The sequence below is a fragment of the Dipodomys merriami genome, unplaced genomic scaffold, assembly GCF_024711535.1.
Source record: "Dipodomys merriami isolate MVZ:Mamm:240054 unplaced genomic scaffold, mDipMer1.0.p SCAF_7, whole genome shotgun sequence".
In the NCBI taxonomy this organism is placed as follows: Eukaryota; Metazoa; Chordata; class Mammalia; order Rodentia; family Heteromyidae; genus Dipodomys; species Dipodomys merriami.
Genome location: NW_027206290.1, coordinates 57412392 through 57435091, shown reverse-complemented (window position 1 = coordinate 57435091; position 22700 = coordinate 57412392). Strand labels below are relative to the sequence as shown.

Sequence of the window (22700 nt, the reverse complement as noted above, 5' to 3'; positions counted from 1 at the left end):
CTTGAATCTGTTTTCTTAAATCTATTGACTAATTTTTCCTAGTTCTCTACTCTTCTAACTAATTGCTATGCATAGTGTGGTTGGGAGGTAGAATAATCATCTAGCATGCAGAGACCCTGAATTCAATCCCTGGCACCAGATAAAAAATAAAGTGCCTAGCACCAGTGTTCCATGCCTATAAACTTAGCTACTCTGGAGGCTGAAATCTGAAAATCATGGTTCAAAGCCCACCTGGGCAGGAAAGTCCTTGAGACTCTTTTTCCTATTAACTACCAGAAAACCAGAAGGGGAACTGTCACTCCAGTGTTCCAATGCCTGGGACAGAACCTGGGACAGGGCCCAAGCTCTGAGTTCAAGTTCCACAATCAACAATAAGAACAAAAAATGTGGTATCCTCTCAAGCAGCAGGTATTTAAGCAGGTATTTCTGTGGCACAGACAAAAATGATACAGAATGAACACCCAAAACAAAATATTGAGGATTTTATTTGTCCAAAGTGAATAAATAATACCTCAATACGACTCCTTTTGGAATGTTTCTGCTGGAACATTTTAGGTAAGTTTAAGGCCAAGGTAAATTTAACCTTCCCTACTCAGCATAGTAATTATAGAATTATTGTCATAGGTAGGAGATAATTAGTGTCATCAGTAGTCTTGGGAAAGGTGGCAGATGAACTACTAAAGACAACTAAGTTGAAAATGATAGCTGGTTCTCAAAGCATCGCCTGGTAGCAAAGAAATCATGAGGATATTGGAGACATGTCAGAGGAGGAGGAATCTCCTCAAGTTTGGATATCACACAATGTGTACAGTTGTCTTTCTGCTAAGGCTGGCCCTGAGGCCTTACAATAGGATAGATTCCTATTTTTGACAGAAAGAGAACAGATATTGGAAGCAACTGTCTGAGGCCATCAGTCAAAATGTGCAACCCAGACAAAAACCACAAAAGGAAAAGGAAAATAAATTCCAATAAGAACTATCTACCGTAGCATACCCATACAGAAGCACCCATCACGTGTACTTTTAAAACATTTTATATAATTTTCAAGATACTATTTTAGAGGCAATTTTACTGAGCTATTTTTTGCCCTCCATCTATTTTGCTTCACTTCCTCTCTGCTAAAACATCTCTATTGCATTTCTCGTGATCCTTGTAAGCCCGCATATCACCCTTTCTTCCTAGGCTTCCCAACCTCCAGTTTTCCCAGCCATCTAGCTGGAGTGGAATTTACAGCCTAGTGATGAACAGCTTGTATGTGACAGGCAAATAGCCAAACTCAACTCTCTTGTTTTCACTCCCTTCTAGCTATGGAAACTTTAGAGAGTGACTAAAACTAAACCAGTATCTTTGCCTATAAAACTGAATTCTTAGTATTATTCTACTACTCAGGATAATATTATTTGTTCTACTCAGGATAATATTATTCTATCATTATACTTTTGAGACCACTATAGATGTTAGTTGTGGAAAATTCATTAGAAGTTGACACCAGCTCTTATCCTTCAGCCTTCATCCAACTATTCACCAAAGTCATTTATTTGATTGAACGCCTCCTAGATGTATCCTGTTCTTGCACCTTCCACCTTTGAACCTCAGACCCCTGTCATCTCTCCTCTGGAGTATTTGAATAAATCACAAGTGGCTTTCTTATAAGAACCCTTCCTGTCCTAATTGCTGAATGCCTACTCGCTAAGCAACCACATAAGAGAACGCTTCGGTGGCTTTCTCCCACCCTTCTGCAAAAAAGCATGAATCCCTTTCTAATATGGTCACTTGTTTTTGTTTTCCTGTTTCATCCCTGTCTTCACTTCCTCTGTAATCAGTGCTCTAGCCACACTAAATTAACATTACTACTTATCCATACTCTAGTCATTTCTGGGTCTTGTTTCCTCCCTCCTAGAACATTCCCCCTCCCCTCAATTCATCCTTCTTCATTTCTCTGAATAGTTCCCATGTAGGCCCCTCCGGTGGCACTCACTGTTTGCATTCCTGTTACACTAGCCTTTCCCAAGTCTTCCAATGATGCAAAGATCTTTCCTATTGAAGGGCTCAACCTGGAACACTCATCCCTCTTGCTCTTTTTAACCTCATGAATTCCTACTGATTAATTTCACTTCCAAAGTAACATGTCAGCTTAAATGCCACTTCCATAGGGAACCCCTCTCTGATGATCTTGTTAGGAGCCAAATCAGCAACCTGCATTTCCCTTCATTAGCATTTGGCATGATTGGGGATAATATGTTTGTGTCATTTTGTTTTTTTTTAGGTTAAATGTGCTTAGATTAGATTCCTCCTAAAGCACCCCCTAAGATAAGGAATCAAGGGGAAGTTGTTGATTTGGAAAGTGGCCGTTGGAGACACTAGTATCGTAGTAGTGAATGAGACAGGCAAGTGAAAGAAGCAAAAACAGGTCCTTGAAGGAGATTGTCTTATAGGCAGTTGGAACTTTGCCCTTCAGGTGGACTTAGGGAGAAAGAATAGATCTGCATTAGAATTGTCAGCCTTAAGAGGCATGAATGCTGGGTAAAGGCTATTAATGTACTACTCCTACTCATCATTGGTTGAGGGTTGCTTCTACTCCTCCACACTTCAGTACTGGCTGAACAAACATGCTGCAGAGATGAGAAAGAGGCCTCAGATCACTTCTGCTGTGGTCACCCAGCAGAAGTTACTGTCCACAAAAGGGAAATAGGTGCCAAGGAATAATAGAGAGGGTAGAATGTAATACTCATTAATCACATTGGCCTATCAGTACCACAACATCTTCTTCACTATCTCTAGAATAATTCTGTCTGGTGGAAATATAATGTAGTCACAAATAACACACAAAATTTTAAATTCTTGAAAAGCAAAAGATGGTATATAACGTGTAATCCTAGTGCTTGGAAGGTGGAGGTACTCAGTTGTCTCCACCAGCAGGCTCTGAGAAGATGGGTTCTCATCTAGTGTTTACTGCACTCAATATCGAGCCTAGCACACAGGAAGCCTCTGCAAAGTTTTGTTCAAAGATATTCATCACATTGTAAAATAAGGACATAAAGTTAGGATCTTCAGTGATTTGTTTTCCAAAAGGTACACTTTAAAACATTGATTTTATGAAAACTCAACTTCCCCTTCCTAAGAGTCACAAAGGCTTACTCCATGTATGGTCACAAAACATTCAGAAATTGGCAGACAAGCAATATAGTAATGAATGCACTAATAACTCCAGTGGAACATTCAAAGCCATGTTTAATGAATGAAAATAAATGATAGCATGGTTTCTATTCTTACCAGTTAATACTCTAGATCCTCTCCCAGCGGTTCTCAGAATGCAGTACCCAGACCTGCAGCCAAAACAGAAACCTCGCCTGGGAATTTATTAGAAACTCAAAGGTTCAGGCCTCACCCATCTCTGCTGGCCCAGAACTCAGCAATCTGTACTATAACAAGCCTGTCCAGGGCTTCTGACCCATGGTGACATTTGAGAGCCACTGCTCTAAACACAGTAACTTCTAAGGGTCTCCTCTAAAAGAGCAGCATGAGACTGTAGAGGAGATATCTTCCTGTGAGTACAATTACACAAACACTCACATTAAGTATTTTCTCTGTCTGAAGGTGTGTGAATTTTTCTACCTGAAAATCACAGGTGAACTCCATAGCCCCTGGTTTGTTGGTTTGTTTGTTTTGTTTTATCAGCAGATTCAAATAACCAAGGATATTCAGGGGAAAGAAATTGCCTACACTGAACATGTACAAGCTTTTTCCCTTGTCATTATTCCCTAAACAGTACATATAACAACTATTTACATAGTCTTTATATTGGATTAGGTATTATAAGTAAGTCATCTAGAAGGCGTAAAAGTACACAGGAGGATGTGTATAGATTTGCATAAATGCTATGCCATTTACATACAGAAATTTGAGTATTCATGAATTTAAGTATCCAAAGTGTTGGGGAGAGGTCCTAAGAAATAATTCCATGTAGATACCATTAAGTATTGTACTTTTATGTAAAATAGAAGGAATACTGAATTTTATTATAGTAAAATGCCAAATAGGCATTCAATTTTTTAAAAATAGTTAAATAAAGTCATTATAATTCTAAAATGTTTACATAGTGATAATTCCATACAGAGAACACTATTTTTTATGCATTTCACAGTCAACTTGTAGGGGATGTTGAGACTACAAGATGTTACTAGAAGATTGCATTGTCATAAAAAAATTCATATTACATCACAGAAACACACTCCAATGGTTTTCATCCTAAACTTCAAATTCCCAATTATTAATGTTTTTATGTTCAGTGTCTAAAATAGCAAGTCTCAACCCAGAAGGAGCAAATATCTTTTTAAAAGGAAGTAACAAAACCCTAAAAATAAAGGGTTTTTTCTTCCCTGGATAACATGGGTCTGCCACACACACACACACACACACACACACACACACACACACACACACACACACACACACACACATACACACTCTCTCTCTCTCTCTCTTTCTCTCTCTCTCTCTCTCTCACACACACACACATATAATATTATATATATTATGAAAATATATATACAATATATATAATTTAGTATATATACACTAAATTGTTCCCACTAGATATAAATACATATAAATTTTTGTGCCTAGTATGTATATATATATACATATATATATATATATTTGTTCCCCAGAGAAGAAACAAATTAGGTTGTACAGAATGAAAAGAAATTTTGCTTTGAGAGTTTCTCCATATGGATACTTGCCCTGTACATCTTCCCAAAGACCCTATTGGACAATGACAAGAGGAGGGTTGTAGAGCACTTACTCAGATATTCCATGTTTCACTCAGCTAAGAATCTCACATTTTCATATCTGCATATATGAGGTTAACTTTATAAATTTTCTGAAAAATCATCTCCAGCTTTAATTTCATCTTATGTTTGCTGGCAGACATCTCTTAAAACCATTCCTTCTCTATCTTTTGTTAACTCCCAAAAGGAGAGGCTTTTGTCTTTCAAAGAACCAAATTTGTTCCCTCTCCTGCATCTTAAACTTTGTAGGTACACAACAGACATTAATTGATGACAAATACATCTAACAGCTTTTAAATTTATTCATGGGATCATTCTTCTATTTAAAGAACATCTTTATATACTTTCCATTCTTCAGCAAAAGAAAAAAAAAGCAAAAGACTATTTCCTCTTGCCAGCTCTGTATTTAACATCTGCAACAGAGCACAATGTGTGCCTGTTTTAAACAAATGTGTAGGCACACTGGTTATCTTGATTTAGGAACATTAGTGACAATATAGAGAATTATAGTTTCTAGCAGGAAATTTAACCTTAGGGCTCAAAGTTAATGGAAAATGCTATTGTTCTTTGGGAGGAGTAAGGAAATGCCGTTGTAATAGTATTATGCTAACCTAGCTTTGGCCATAATTTTCCCAGCTATAGGGTTGATACTAGGTTGTGTGCATACCTTGAGTGGCTGTAATCTATGGTCAATTCACTAACATAGGCCAGCCAGAAGAATTAGCTGTATGCATCAACACAATTTGACTTCTAAACTCACTTACATATGAAGGAATTGGAAGAATTTGAAAAAGTTGTTTCATTCCCTTTTTTCTGGCTTCTTTTTTTTAAATACCATATTAATATATTTCTTACTATTACCATTTCTTAATGGTTATTGGTCATGTGTAACATGCTTTGTATCTCTACAAAGTGTCAGAACTTCCCCCAGGAAAGCCTATGCTAAAGAATACTGTTTGCAAAGTACTTGGAAATCCTTGGATTAAAACTAACTGTATCAGAGTAAAACTATTTGTATTAACATACCATATGCTAACCCATATGTTATCTATTAAGGGAATATGTGTGATATTGAAAATAGGTATCCAGTGCATTAGCTTGTCCTATTTTTATAGTTTGTACCACAGGTATGCCAGGGTCAAAACTTCAGTGTTTAAATGCCCCAAACTTCAGCCTATCCACAGATATTTGATGAGCTCCTTAGTGAGTATTTGGCACTATATTTATCATTACAGCTGCATGTGAGAGCCACGAGCTTCCTATCCTCAAGCACATGTCACACTTGGGTTTCTCATGACAGACCCATATGCTTGAAAATAACAGGTTTCACTATTTTCCCTGCCTTCCTTCCACTTGAATAAACTTGGCTGTGTGAGACATGCTAATCCTGCAAGGGCTGAGGTCATTGTCTCTTGGGCTCTATACTGAATGAAGACCAACCCTTAATCTTGCTCTATAAAGGACTGTTAATACTTGCTTCAGCTGGTAGGACAGCATAACACTATCTCTCAAAACTTGTATGGGTGCCCCACCTTTTCCCCCAGAAGATTCTAAGTCATTACTCTGAAGAACTGTATTTTTAACAAATTTTATTAAAACAAAAAACAAAAAAAAAAAAAAACAGCAGTGATCTGCAGAAAGGACTCCTTTTTGCCCATATCTATAGTATTAGGTATATTGCATAGAAGGCCTAGGCTCTTAGATCTGGACCATCTCACTTAAAAAATTCTATGAGATTTATAGACATCAAATTTCATAAGTATTTGAACATCTTGACTGACATAGAAGATTTTTTATTTCAATTCATGAACTAGCCAGGCATGTCCACATAAGACATGAACATATTTCATTACATCACCAATACTTACTATATACCTCATATCAAACTCTTAAGGGGGTTCATGGTAACATGTGCTAGTTATATGAGTATGTAAGTGTCTGGCATGAAAGAAGTCTTAGCCAGCAGCATCTATTATTTATGTGGTAGCTGTTTATATGTGACACTTTTTTATCCTGCACTAAATGACGTGGGTTTTTCATGAATATAATGAGGCAGCATTAACATAACTCTTAGAAATGTTGCTAAGTGTAATCCATTAAAATAGATCAGTGAATGACACTTTTAGAACAAAACAAAGATTCTTCCCTCTTTCCATTCTTTCGCTCTTTCTTTTTTCCCTCCCTTTTTTCTTCTCTTTTCCCCTACTTCCTTCCCTCTTTCCTTCTTTCCTTCCTTCATTCCATCCTTCCTTCCTTCCTTGATTCCTTCCTTCCACCTTGAAGCAAAGGTAAAGATAGTAGGTGCTCATAAAGAAGGAAGAGGATATTGTGGGGAAGATGACAGAGGAGAAGCTGGGAAATAAACAAGCTCTCGCATAAAAACCAGTTTTAGTGTTCCAATGAATAGTCCAAGGCTAGAGAGTCAAACCAAGTCCATCATCATAGTACCGAGAGTTTGGCCAGAGAAGAAAATTTCAGGCATCTTGGTTAAGGAGACAGATTCCTGTCCTCACCAGTGTCTATGGATGTGGCACCAGCGGCTGCTGTCTTGGCCACCATATCAGCAGAGAGAGCTTGGGACAAAGGCACCAGAAGCAGTGTGTAAGTGGATTCTACACACTGCCAGCAAGAACTGACAAGGAGCAGAAATCTTCATCCTGCTGACCACAGACATTCACAGACTGTGGACAGCCTGGAAACCAAGAGAAAGGAGTAAGTACCCCCCACAACACATCCTTACTCCTCCATGAGAAGAATTCCATCTTTGATACTGACAAAGACCAGGCCAGAGCAGCTAGCACATAACTCAGGCCTTTGAAGAAGACAACAGGATCCATTCAACAGGTCAAAGGAACCTGACTGGCTTGGTTCAGCTCCACCCAGGGGAAAGTTGTCCTCAGGCAGAGGAATTTCTGCCCACAGAAGAGTGACTTTCTTCACTGTGTATAAACAGAGCCAGAGGCTGTGCCACCACACTGCAGCACAGGCAGCAGACCCAACTCCAGGAGGGTAAAAGAAAACAGTTGGAAGCTCAGTAAACATAAATCCTGTGAATGGCTCCAGGCTGGGCTCTGTGAGTGTCTCAGGAGCTAGCCCCTCAGGGAAAAGCAACTGATTGCTGACAGGCCTCAACCCTACCTATAACCTAGCCCATTACATCAACTCCAAGCTAGAGGAAACAGCCATCTCCTTTTGTGATACTCAAAGCAGGTCGCTTTCCCCGAAATAGCCTGGGAGGAGAGTCATAAAGTCCCTGGTAAGGCAGAACGTCATTCTGTCTGCTCAAACAAACTGATTTAAGAAACCAATCAAGCCACAAGAAACCAAACATGACGAGCAAACCAGTGATTCCACCAAGAGACTGGTTACGGACACAGGAGAGACACAAGATTCCCCACACACACACAAAAAAAAAACAAAATTGAACAACTCTTTTTTATACCTAATTTTTTAAATTAAAAAAATGTTTTCTATTCTTTTCATTTTTATTTTAGTTTTTTAAATTCTTCTTGTACACTTTTGCCTTTTGGTCATTTTTATTTTTTTGCTTTACTTATCTGCTGTTCTGTTCATCCCCAGATATAGACCAGTCTTTGATTAGACCTTATCCTTCATTGTGTGAATACTTCATTTAGATGTCAATACTCAATATCAATTTAGATATCAAATACTCAATTCACAAACTCAGCCTTAATACCTTTAATTGTAGTATTACTTCTTTATACTTATATAAATTATAAGTGTTTCATTTTTTTTCTTTTTTTTCTTTTTTTTTGGCCAGTTGTGGGGCTTTCGTTTTTAATTTTTTTATTTTTCCTTGTTCCTTTTTCTGTAGGTCTCACCTCCTTTCCTTTGATCATTTTCCTCTCTCTGAATTTAGGTCTTGGTTTTATTACCTCTCTCCCTTTCCCTCCCCATATTTCTCTAATCTTATTTTTGCCTCACAATTCTCCCTAAACCTATTCATTTCTGGTCTGCTGACTCCTTCTTCGATTTTTTTAGTCCAGTAATCCATACTTGTTTGTTGTTGAACTAGATTGTATCTGATGAACTAGATTGTATCTGTACTCATTTTGACTTTGTCAAACAGTCTGTGCAACTACAGGGCTCTGGTTGATGCTTGCCTTAAAATAGTGTTCTACCACAGAATTTGTTTGGCTATCATATCCAAATAGACAGAACAAGTCAAAGAAACACAAGACAAATGGCAAGTCCAGATATCTCAACTCCCACCCATGATAATCAAGCAACAGAGCAGATAATGAATAATCCAGACGAGAGTTCCCAAAATGATCTACAAACACTACTGGTAAACAGGCTGAATGAAAATATTGAAAGTCTGCAAAAGACTTTCTGTGAGCATGATAGGGAAATGTGTGAGCGTGATGAGGCTAACCAAAATTAATACAGGAATTTTGTGAGTGTGAGGAGGCTAATCAAAGATTAATAGAGGAATTGAGAGAATGGCATGAGAATAAACAAAGATTAATAGATGCATGCATGGAATCCAAAAACAGAAACCTGGAGGACCCGATGTAGGCCACAAAGGGAATGCTGAATGAATACCAACAGAATGAAAGGGAGTACAATGAAACTATAACCAATCAACTAAGGAATCTGAGAGTGAACACTGAAAACCAAATTAAAGAGGTAAAGTACTCCATACAAGATTTAAAACAAAGCTCCCACAAAGAATTTGAAGCCATCAAATCTGACCAATTAGAAGGAAAGGAAATAAGAAACAAAGTAGAAAGTTTTAACAGTAGGTTAGACCATGCAGAAGATTGAATCTCTGGGATTGAAGACAGCCTAGACATTATAGAGAAATAACAGATGAGTATTCAAGACAAATCCAAAAAATATGATAGATCAACTCAACATTTAAAAGATACCATCAGAAGGCCTGATTTAAGGCTAATGGGTGTAGAGGAGGGCCTAGAAGCAGAGCTAAATGTATAGGAAATTTATTTAACAGGATCCTAGCAGAGAGCTTCTCAAACACACAAAAAGATAGGCCCATTCATATGCAAGAAGCCTTTAGAACCCCAAATAGACCAGACCAGAACAGAACATCCCACTGTCAAATTGTAATCTATACAGGATCTATTGAGACCAAGGAAAGGATCTTTAAAGCTGTCAGGAAGAAAAGATCAATCACCTATAAAGGGAAACCAATCAGAATAACTTCAGATTTCTCAGCAAAGACAATGAAAGCAAGACGAGCCTGGAATGATGTATGCCATGCCCTAAAAACAAACAACTGTCAACCAAAAATACTATACCCAGCTAAACTCTCCTTCATAATGGGAGGACAAAAAAAAAAAAAACTTCCACAGCAAAGAAAAATTGAAACAAAATATCCATCAAACCAGCCCTACAAAAGATACTTAAAGATGTCCTACATGTAGAAAACCAACAAGAGCACATAACGGACAAGAAACATCCCTGAAATAGGGAATCCAAGAATCATAGGGAGGATCTAGGTGGCACAGCCCACAAGAAGGTGGATAACATGACAGGAAGTACCAAATACCTCTCAGTCCTAATTCTCAATATTCATGGACTTAACTCTCCAATTAAGCAACATAGATTGTCTAGTTGGATAAAAAAAGCAAGATCTTCCTTATCTACTATCTTCAAGAGACACACCTTGCTCACAAAAACAAACATTCTGAAAGTGAAAAGCTGGAATAAAATGTGCCAAAGAAATGACATCAATAAACAGACAAGAGTACCAATCCTTATATCAGATAAAATAGACTTCAAATTAAAATTAGGAAGAAAAGAAAGTCATTACATACTAATTAAGGGATCTCTCCTTCAGGAGGATATTACAATTCTAAATATCTATTCACCAAACAATGGAGCACCCAAATTTATCCACGAAACACTACTTTCTCTCAAATCTCACATAGATCCAAAGACATTGTGGGGACTAACACACCACTACCTGCACTAGATAGATCAACGCAACAGAAACTCAGCCAAGAAACTTAAGATGCAAACAACTGCATAGATTAACTAGACTTAATATATATCTACCGAATATTTCACCCAATAGCATCAAAATACCTGTTCTTCTCAGCAGCACATGGAACATTCTCCAAAATAGATCACACTAGACAAAAATAGACCACAAATAGACAAAGAAAATTTGTCCAATTTCAGAAACATTGAGATTATGCATTTTGTCTCAGACCACAAGGAATAAAATTAGAATTCAACACCAAAAGCCACTAAAGAAAGTCCTGTAACACATGGAGGCCGAACACCACACTGTTGAACCACCCGTGGGTAATGGAAGAGATTAGAAAGGAAATTGAAGTGTTCATTATATTTAACAAAAATGAACACACAAATTACCAGCTCCTCTGGGACACAAGAAGATAGTACTCAGAAGCAACTTTATAGCTCTGAGTTCCTACACCAACAAATTGGAGAGATCTGAAACCAACAATTTAATGAGGCACCTGAGGCTCCTTGAGCAGCAAGCTAAACCCCAATCCAGTAGACAGAAACAGGAATTTAAATCAGAATTAAATGAATTAAAGTCCAAAAAATCCAGAGAAAGAATCAACAAAACAAAGAGTTGGTTCTTTGAAAAAATTAATAAAATTAACAGATTCTTAACAAATCTTATCAGAAAAAGTAGAGAACACACCCAAATAAACAAACTCAGAGATGAGAATGGAAACATCACCACAGAAACAACCATGATTCAGAATATTATAAGGGAATGTTTCTCAAACCTTTATGCTAATAAGTTTGAGAATCTGGAAGAAATGGATGAATTTCTAGCAAATATTGACATACCTATACTGAACCAAGATGATTTAAATCAACTTAACAGACCCGTATCAAGCATCGAAATAGAAACAGCAATAAGAGACCTCCCACCAGAAAAGCCCAGGACAAGATGGATTTACAGCAGAATTCAACAAGGCCTTCAAAGCAGAATTACACCAACATTACTCCAACTCTTCAATGAAATTGAAAGTGAAAGTTTACTACCAAACTTCTATGGCTTCTATTAAGCCATCATAACCCTCATCCCAAAACCAGACTCATCAAAGAAAGAGAACTATTGACCCATTTCTTTGATGAACATCAATGCAAAATGTCTCAACAAAATTTCGGCCAATTGACTTCAACAACTCAACAAAAAATCATGTACCACAATCAAACAGGATTAATTTCAGGGATGCAAAGCTGGTTCAATATACACAAATCAAAAATATAATTCATCACATCAACAAGAGCAAAAATAAGAACCACATGATTATCTCAATACATGCAGAAAAGTATTTGACAAGATCCAACACCCCTTTTTGATGAAGGCTCTGGAAAAACTAGGAATCCATGGAACATTCCTCAATATAATAAAGGCTGTGTATGACAAACCTAGAGCCAGCATTATACTTAATGGCGAAAAGCTAAAGCCATTTCCTCTAAACTCAAGAATGAGAAAAAGATGTCCACTCTCTCCACTTCTCTTCAATTTGGTATTAGAATGCCTAGCTACAGCAATAAGAAAAGATACAAACATAAAGGGGATCCAAATAAAGAAAGATGAAGTAAAACTCTCCATCTTTGCAGATGATATGAGCTTGTATTTAAAGCGCTCCATGGACTCCATTCCCAAGTTACTCAAGATGATTCAAAACTTTGGCAAAGTAGTAGGGCATAAAATTAACCCTCAAAAATCCATGGCTTTCCTATATGCCAATAATGAGAAGAGTGCAGCTGAAATCAGGAAAACAACTGCTTTCGTAATAGCCCCACAAAAAACAAAACAAAACAAAATAAAACAAAACAAAACAAAAAACCTAGGAGTTAACTGAAGATGTGAAGGACCTCTATGACAAAAACTTTAAAAACCTAAAAAAGGAAAGTAAAGCAGAACTAAGGAAGTGGAAAAACCTCCCATGCTCCTGTATGGGATGATTAACTTCACAAAAATGGCAATACTGCCAAAGGCCATCTACAAATTCAATGAAATACCTATCAATATCTCACCTCATTCTTCAATGAAATAGAAGAAGCAATCCAAAAATTCATATGGGACAATAAAAGATCCCAAATAGCAAAAACACTCCTTAGCAGAAAGAACGTGCTAGAGGAATATCAATACCAAATGTCAAACTCTACTACAAAACCATAGTAATCAAAACAGCTTGGTTCTGGCACAAGAACAGACCTGAAGACCACTGGAATAGAACTGAAGACCCACAAATGAACCCATAGACCCATTGCCACTTATTCTTTGATAAGGGAGCTAAAAATATAGAATGGAAGAAAGACAGCCTTTTCAGTAAAAGGTGCTGGTAAAATTGGTTAAATACTTGTAGAAAACTAAAGCTATATCCTTGTATATCACCCTGTAACAGAATCAACTCAAAATGGATCAAAAACCTTGAAGTCAAAGCAGACACCTGAAAATATTACAGGAAGAATAAGAGAAAGTCTAAGGGACCTTGGTACAGTCCAAAATTTTCTTACTAAAGACCGAGAAACACAACAAATCAAAGAAAGGATGGACAGATCGGATTGCATGAAACTGCAGAGCTTCTGCATGGCAAAGAACATAGCTAGCAAAATCAATAGAAAGTCCACAGACTGGGAAAGGATCTTCACTAGCCATACAATGGACAAGGGTCTCATATCTAAAATATACTTAGAACTCAAAAAAATTAAATCCCCCAACAACAAATACTCAAAGAAACAACCACCCCATCAACACGAGGGCTAAAGACTTAAAGAGAAACTTCTCTGAAGAGGAAAGAAGGATGGCTGATAGACATATGAAGAAATGCTCCACTTCTTTAGCCATAAAAGAAATGCAAATTAAAACAACCATGAGATTCCACCTCACCCCAGTTAGAATGGCTATAATCAAGAACTCTAATTACAACAGGTGCTGGAGGGGATGTAGCCAGAAGGGAACCCTACTGCATTGTTGGTGGGAGTGTAAACTTGTTCAACCACTTTGGAAAGTAGTATGGAGGTTCCTCAAAAGACTCCGCATAGAGCTTCCCCTATGACCCAGCAATCCCACTTCAGAGCATTTACCCAAACAATCACGAACAAGGCCATACCAAAGCTACCAGCACAATTATGTTTATCACAGCATTATTCACCATAGCTAAGATATTGAACCATCCCAGATTCCACTCAGTAGATGAATGGATCAATGTGTGTGTGTGTGTGTGTGTGTGTGTGTGTGTGTGTGTGTGTGTGTGTGTGTGTGTGCATGTGTGAATTCTATGGCTCCAACAGAAAGAATTGCACTGCCCCATTTGTTAGGAAAGGGAAAAACTTGGAAAAATTATATTAAGTGAAGCCAGGCCCAAAGAAACATAGGTCCTATAGTTTCCCTTATTTGCAATAACTAGTGTATGTCTAGGACAAGCAGAAAAACTCAATAGCTATGTACATATGGCCATATAAGATGATGCTAATCAAAATGAACCCCAAGATAGGGACTCAAGAGATTTTATCTTTCTTGCTGTTGTTTTTAATGTACTTATAATGTACTATGTGATTTTTTTGTTTTTCTGTATGTTCTTCCTCCATGGTATAACCCCTGTTTTCAGTGTATTTGATTTTGGTGCCCTGCATCTTGTATATACATTTTTCTAATTTGGGGAGGGGAAGGGAAATAAAAAGCTGAAATAAAAATACAGGTTGACCCATTGTAACAATGAGATGTACAAGACACTATGTTGTAAATGAACTTTACAACTTTGGGGGGGGGTGGGTGGGATAGAGGAGTTGGAGAGGTAGGTAGAGTAGGGATGGTAGGGGGAAAACAAAGGAGGGGGTAACATTGCTCCATAGAAAATGTCCTCATTTCCTTACTCATGTAACTGTAACCCCTCTGTACAGTATCTATACAGTAAAAAGTATATCTATTAAAAAAATATAAAGAAGGAAGATAGACCAAACACCCAGCATCAAACTTGGGCCAAGTCAGAAGGCATGTCATTTCAGATGGAAGAAAACCAAAAACTAAAATTAACAATGATATGCTATGTGCCCCTAGGTTTATTTAGAAGATCTCCTTGGAAACTTGAGTTGATCTGTGGCTTAGGTATTAGGAACACCATCTATGTTCATCTCTTGAATCTTGATGGTTGTATCATGGTTGTGGGACAAAAATGTCCTTATTTGCCAATAATATACACACAAATATTCAGTTGATAGAATGGTTATATTTACAACCTTCCAATTTGCTGTTGCTTAAGAGCATTCCAGATTTTAAAAAGTTATGTAACTATGTAAGGATAATAGCACTTTGGAAAGCAGTATGGTGGTTCCTCAAAAGACTTCACATAGAGCTCCCCTATGACCCAGCAATCCCACTTTTGGGCATTTAACCAAATGATCACAAGACCAGACTAAAGCTACCAGCACGACTATGTTTATTGCAGCATTATTTAACATAGCTAAGATATGGAACCAACCCAGATGCCCCTCAGTAGATGAATGGATCAAGAAAATGTGGTATTTACACACAATGGAATTCTATGCCTCCATCAGAAAAAAAATGACATTGCCCCATTTGTTAGGAAATGAAAAGACTTGGAAAAAATTATATGAAGTGAAGTAAGCCAGGCGCAAAGAAACATAGGTCCCATGGTTTCCCTTATTTGCAATATCTAGTATATGTCTGAGTCAAGCAGAAAAGGTCAGATAAGGTGATGTTAGGAAAATGAACCCTAAGATATGTATTCAAATGTTTTTTTTCTTTCATGCGATTGTTTCTAACGCATTTATAAGATTATTTCTTTGTTGCTTTGTATGTCCCTCCCCCACAGTATAACCCCTGCTTTCACTGTATTTGATGTTGGTATACTTTGTGGAGGGGAAGGGGAAAAACAAGTCGTTTAATAAGGATACAGGTGGACCTGTTGCAACAATGAGAAGTACAAATTGTTATGTCGAAAATGAACTTTACAACTTTGGTGGGTGTGGGGGCAAGGAGGATTGGGTGGCGGCGTGGGGAGAGGATGGGAAGGGATGGGAAGGGGAAACAAAGGAGGAGGCTACAATGCTTGATAGAAATGTACTCATTATCTTGCCCATGTAATTGTAACCCCTCTGTACAGTATTTTCACAATAAAAAATAAAAAAGTTATGTAACTATGTAAGGATATATTATAATGTAAACATTGATTTATGTTAAATAGTAATATTATGTAAATATTAATTGCATAATAAGGTATCATACACATAGAAATATCTTCAGTGTTAAAAGCAAAAATTAAGATTTAAGACTCACAACTACCTGGCAAAAGAGCTTGATTCTGTCTTCTTTGTTTTATATGTTAATTCAATAAAGTTGCAGATTACAGCTTAGTTCTTCAGCTCTTATTAAGTATCATTTTCCACATTTTTTCCTATTCCAGAATCTAACCATCTACCTCAGACAACAAATATATTTCCAAGAAGGCAGTAACCAATTGGTATGGTACCAGAGCTCTCTGCTCTGGTTACCTGTGGAATCTGAGGCAAATTACATAACATCTCAGGATTTCAGTTTTCTAACTCATGAATGTGGATAATAATGCCTATCTCATAAGCTGTTATGTAAATTAAATTCAATATTATACTCAAAGCATTTAGGAACTGAGCAGACTAAATTCAGTATTCAATAAAGGCCAGCTGTATATTCCTTCCACTAGTATATTCCTTCCACTTATATGAATTTTCCTTGCAGCAAGAGTCTCTTACTTCTATAAAAAAATTTGAAATATTCTTGCAAACTACACATGCTCAATAAATATAGTTAAAAAGATTAGGGAGTAAGAATCAATAACTCTATAAATAAAACATAATTATTGTATCTATGGCAGGGCATACTCTTTAGGAGCATTTCTCTCTTATGTAAACTAATTTGTTTTTCAAATGTGTGTTTCTGGAGGATTTTAAAATGTGTGAAATAAAAATATAGATGAAGGAATACAAAATTAAAATAAAAATGCCTTACATACAAGAGTGGAACATTGAAAGTTAACTTGGAGCTATTTTAACCTGAGAAAAATAGATGTGTCATCTGTATTGGTTAGCTATTACTACTTCCATGCAACAATAATACTGTGTAACAAATCATCCCCAAATTCAGTTTCATATCATTTATTTATTTTCATTCTCGGGTGTCCACAAGTCATCAGTGACTCACCTGATGTAAGCTAAATGAAGTGATTCTGTTTCAGAGCTGTATATTACCTGACTCTGGTTTGAGTTCCAATCTGTCCTATGTATCTCTCATCCTTCTTTAGCTAGCAGCTACAGGAGCATCTTCTTGTGGCAAATGCCAGAATCACAAGAAATAAATCCTTTTATGCAGCACATGTAAGACTTTTGCTTGAATTACATCCACCAGCATTTCCTTGTCCTATTCAGGTCACATGATCAAGGCCAACATCACTAAGGTATGTTTTCTGACCACAGCAGAGCACTGAAATTAATAATCCGGTTATAAGGAAATAAAGATTTGGGACCAAAATCCTATTTGCAAACAACTATGTTTGAATTGTCTGTGCTCTGTCTGTGTCAAGAAATCTTGAGTTCCTTGTAAAAAAAGCCCCACAGTATACCAGCAGGAAGTGCACACCAAATCACTTTCCCAGTAGCAGCTGGGTACTTAATCTGATTTACTTCTCTTTTCTCTTCCCATCTCCATAGGCAGTTCACAAAAGAAACGACAAATACAGTGATAGAAATTCATGGCCATAATTTTGGGATTTTGCCCTTGCAAACCTCTCCCATATGGAATTAAACAAGGGCTGAATTCTTATCACAGTCCAACCACTAGTATATTCCTTCCACTTATGTGAATTTGCCTTGCAGCAAGAGTCTCTTATTTCTATAAAAAATTTGAAATATTCTTGCAAATTACACAGGCTCGATAAATATAGATTGAAAGATTAGGGAGTCAGAATCAATACTGGAGAATGAGAAGGAAATAGTAGAATTCTTGCAAGTTATTGTGCTGCTTGTGGCATGAGAACATAAACTGTTCTATCACCCTCAATAAAAATACTGTGGAAATTTACTCTCTGAAATAAATACATGATTCCAAAGATATATTAACTAAGAGTATAGCTGTTTACAATCTAGCCTGTGTGTGACATTTTTAAGCTAACAATATTAGCCCGGCACTTCCCTGTATGTATTGTTTTACATTTATTGTAAGCCTGTTAAAATACCTTCTAAAACATCACATTTATATGCCCTACTCTACTTAGCTTTTATTGTTTATATGCTTCCTTTGCAAACAGCTAGACAGACAAGGTTGATTAAAAAGAAGAAAGCCTGTCCTTATCAAACACTTAAGGGTAACTGAGTAATGTGATTTTCTTTTTCTACTAGTGGAAGTCCACTGTTTCGCTAAGAACTGCAAGCATTTAAAGTGAATGGAAAGTTTTAAGCCAGCCAAGCTGTCCTTCTGAGAGTGAAATGCGTGCTAATCTAATTGCCCACCCATACCTATGCGCTTTGAAAGCAAGACTTCTACGCTGGCTCCCCCTGCTGGGTTAAAAATATGCTGTCTTGGAAATTGATGAAACCAATATACCAAACCTTTTCATGTGAAGGCTTGTTGTTCAAATGGCAAATCCAGCCTGCTTCAAGAATGCATTTACTCCATGACAAACATGCCAAGTGTTTCTTGAGTTTGCTTTCTAAGGGCAGAAATACTGAAAGCAGGAAACTGTCCAATTGAGACCCAAAGCAGAGAACAAGAGCTTGCTCCCTGGATGTTTGTGCTAGTGAATGGGATAAGCATGCATGTGGGCAGAGGAGAACACTTAGGACTGTAGGTTAGATGAGCCATCAAATTCAATTTTATTATTAGAACATGAGATTTCAGGGTCTGATTGTGAATTTAACTTTGTACGCATTTAAAACAGTTGGAACCAATTCATGGCATTCTTGCGATTTAATTTTCTCTTCTCCTGCTTATTTTCCTTTGCTCACAAGTAAGTTCTCTGTCCCCACTCTGTGAGTAACCAGACTAATTTTAAAGGTGGCCAGTCACCTGTAGATTGCTGTGAAATCTGTGTTATGAAATCTGTCAGGACGAACTGGCAGATTTTCCCTGCTTGATTTAGCCCATTTGGTGGGAGGAAAGAAGGTTATGTTGGCTGTTTTTGGCCTGTGATCCCATAGCAGCTTGGCCTTGATAAAGGATCAAGAACAGCCATGATGATTATCTCCTGCCTAGAGCAAAAGCCAGTGTTGTCACCAACATGGAAAATATCAACAGAGAAAATATCAGATAACTATGTGCTACTTACACATATTCTAGTTACAATACAGAATTTAATAGCATACAGCCTCGCCCCAGGTTCTCATATGAAAATTATACCACATCTCTCATGTCAGATTGTTCCAATGGGGACAGTGCACAATTTTATGAATTCTTTGACCGTTTTCCTATATTCAATATATTATTCAGGTCTTCGATAGATTGTTTCTCAGGTCTTCTTTGTATAATGCTTCTCCATTGTTTCTGAGGTTTTGGTTTTGGTTGTTACTAGAAGCTCTGACCAGGGAGGATTCTCCATTCTCTTACCTTCTGCCTTCAGATTCAGTAGGTGGCAAGTCAAAACAAGATGAGGGCTCCCATCTGGACCTGCTTGTGGATAAGGAATTAAAAAGATTCTTCTTCTGTTCCTGTGGCGTTGGGTGAGGTTGTCCCTCAGCAACATTCTACTGGCAGCTGGCTTAGAAGATGCTTCCATTATATGTCTGGCATATCAGGACTTAGTCCCATTCCCTTCTTTCTGTCTCTCCAGAGGAAGCTAGCTGTGACTTCTTTATAGCTATGGCTGGCTCTCCTAAAAGAGGAAGGAGGAGCTGTTGTTTATTTCTCCAGGGAACCCTGGGAAATTCTATAGCAGCATCTTTACCACATTCCACTGGTCTAAACAAGTTACAGCAATTGTAACTTCAAGCAGAAGGGAGCTCAATTCTACTTTGTTATCCCATAGACTGATCATTTCTGCTTTTAATACTATATATATATACATATATGTATATATATATATATATATGTATATATATATATATATATATATATATATATATATATATATATATATATATATATACCAGTCCTGGGGCTGGAACTCGGGGCCTAGGTGCTGTCCCTGAGCTTTTTTTGCTCAAGACTAGTGCTCTACCACTTGAGTCATAGCTCTACTCTGCTTGTTGCTGGTTAACTGGATATGTGTCTCATGAGTGGGAGAAGGGCTGGGTACAGGAGGGCTGGGAAAGGATGTTGAAAGGGGTGACACTGGTCAAGATATATTGTATTCACAAACTGATTTGTTAAAGGGAAACTCCTTCGCGCAACTACTTAAAGATGAGGAAATGATTGGGATGGCTTTGAATGTCAATCCTCTGATCTCAGCTTCCTGAGAATAAGTTTTCTATATTTAAACGTTGTATACTATTTTCTATATTTAACTGCTTGTTTTACACTTTTCCCATGTTCTTATACAAATTTATGATTTTTATTTCCTTTATTGCCAGTATTGAGTTACACAACCAGGCTTTTACTTACCTTTAAAAAGTTTGATGGGTTTTTTCTGCACATAAATCCACTGACATATTATATAATCTTAAGAAAAAGTATAGATAGTGCTAGTATGCAAACTCTACTATAGCTACCTGTCTATTTTTCATAGAGTTGTCTAGTAGAGCAACCTAACAGGTTCAAGACAAAATATTTCATAGTATAGTTAGGTTAGACTGTCATGTACAAGTTAAGTGAAAATAGATATTTTTTTTTGCAATATATATCAGACAGGAAAATAAAGAGCATAGAAACTCTGTCAACCAAGCTTTCTTTGACTCAAGTCAAAGGAAAGTAGCAGATTGGAAATTAAATCTGTATTGCATGTTGGGAAATGCTGAGCACAGAGAGAGAAAGAGAAATGGAGAGAGGGGGGAGGGAATGTTAGGAGGACTGCTGAGTGAATTTTGTTTACTGCAGTTCAACATTTCCTCTAGCAAATCATGTGCGAAGGGATGATTATAAATGCACCTATTTATGTAGGTAATTTTTCTGTTTCATGCCTCTGATTCATCTCTCTGCCTTCCTTTATGGGGAGTCATGCTACATTGGTTGCAATTAATTTCAGTGCTGCATATTAACCATAAAGAGATATTTCATAAATTGACTTGATGTATTTTCCCCCTCTGGTTTTCTTGAAAGATGAGAATGGTCCAGAGGAAAAGCAAAGTGCGGAAGAAATAGAAGGGCAGAGCCAAGAAGCAGGTGGGCTCAGATTTCTTTTGAGGAGTCTCCTAAGCCTCATCCACAGAGGTGAACAATAACTTTACTCAATGCTATTGTCTGAAAATGCATATGCCTTTTCACCTGATTAACTCCAGTGTTCATTCGGGTTTCCAGTTTTGTTGACTGTGCTCCCAACTAGAATGGTACATTCTCCCTTTTGTGTCCCACTCACTGATTCCATTTTTTTTCTTCCTGGTTAATAACAGTTTGTTTGATAATGCTGTATGCAGGGTAGGTAAGAATTAGAAGTTGCCAAATTGGAATTTGGGTGAAATGTGTTTTTTTTCTTGTTTTTGTTTTTGTTTTTTGTCAGTTGTGGGGCCTGAACTCTGAGCCTGGGCACTGTCCCTCAGGTCTTCAGGTCAAGGCTAGCACTCTACCACTTGAGCCACAGTGCCACTTCTGGCTTTTTCTGCTTATGTGGTGCTGAGGAATCGAACCCAGGGCCTCATGCATGTGAGGCAAGCATTCCACCACTGAGCTACCTTCCCAGCCCCGGAATAAAATGTTTTAAGAAAACAAAAAAGAGGCTTTCCCTGCATGATGGCTGGAATATATATATATATATATATATATATATATATATATATATATATATTTTATATATACACACACACATATATAAGTATGTATTACACTCCTACATTAAAATGTAAAGAGCCATGCTTCTAGTTCTTTTCTACATGTTTATAGGAGATAGTGCTACAAAGCCTGAATGCTTCCTTCTTCCCAAGTGAGGGAGACCTAAAACCTTGACATCACTTCTGTTCACTAAAGGACAGATATGACGATTCAATGTTTATAGAGCCTACAATTTTTAAATAAAATAGCATAGCACTTAAGGCTCAAACGGTCCTGAACTCACCGATTTACTACCTCTCTCCACCCCAATTCTGTACTCAGGCATCCTCTATTAAAGAATAACAGTTATTCCTTTACCAGCATAACAGCCAAAATAAAAATATCCTTTTTCCTTTCAATATCCAAGTGATTCTCTCTCATGTTAATGAGCCCACATAGGGGCATTTTTATAATAGTGATCGCTATCTTAATGTGAGCCAGGCACACCTTAGACCATATGCTGAACTTTTGGAATTAAATCCAGGTAGGATGATAAGTTTTTCACTGAGAAATTCCTACGTTGACCTTGGAACTTTCGCAAGGAAACTAGTAGAAGCTTTGACTATTAATTTGGATGATGGGATTGAGGAAGACCAGTAAGAGAAAGCACTGAAGCCAGGCATCATGGACCTTCTGTGCCTCTTCCTGGGACTTCTGACTTCCTCTGCTGAAACACAGTCTTCCCAATGAAATGAATTTCTGACATAGCAAACTCTTCTTACCTAACCCTCCCCACCCCAGCCCACACATCATTATGCTCTATAGAAGATGAGTCTTAGGTGAAAAGCTGTCACTGTTTTTACAGTTTGGGGCTGACAAGGATTAGTCAACAAACTGCTGACAGCTTAGGCCATTCTCTGACTGCTGAAATCTCATGGGTTTTATCCACTCACTGCTGTGTTGAGCAACTTGATTTTCTCCTAGCCTTGTTCGTTTTTGTTTGCTCTCTCTTTCTCTTTCTCTCTTTCTCTTTCTCTCCC

The 22700-nt window shown here is 37.4% G+C and overlaps 1 protein-coding gene across 3 annotated transcripts in view; it reads left to right on the top strand.

Annotated features, from left to right (window-relative positions):
• Window positions 1-22700, top strand: part of Macrod2 (mono-ADP ribosylhydrolase 2) — a 1801573-nt gene that overhangs the window by 1657740 nt on the left and 121133 nt on the right. The window contains exon 12 of one of the 3 annotated variants that reach the window (XM_070006718.1): window positions 21016-21126. The exons of 1 other annotated variant lie outside the window; for it this stretch is intronic. In XM_070006718.1, coding sequence (XP_069862819.1) covers window positions 21016-21126 — 111 coding nt within the window. The remainder of the gene's footprint in view (window positions 1-21015; window positions 21127-22700) is intronic. One more of the 3 variants, XM_070006719.1, reaches the window with a different exon arrangement.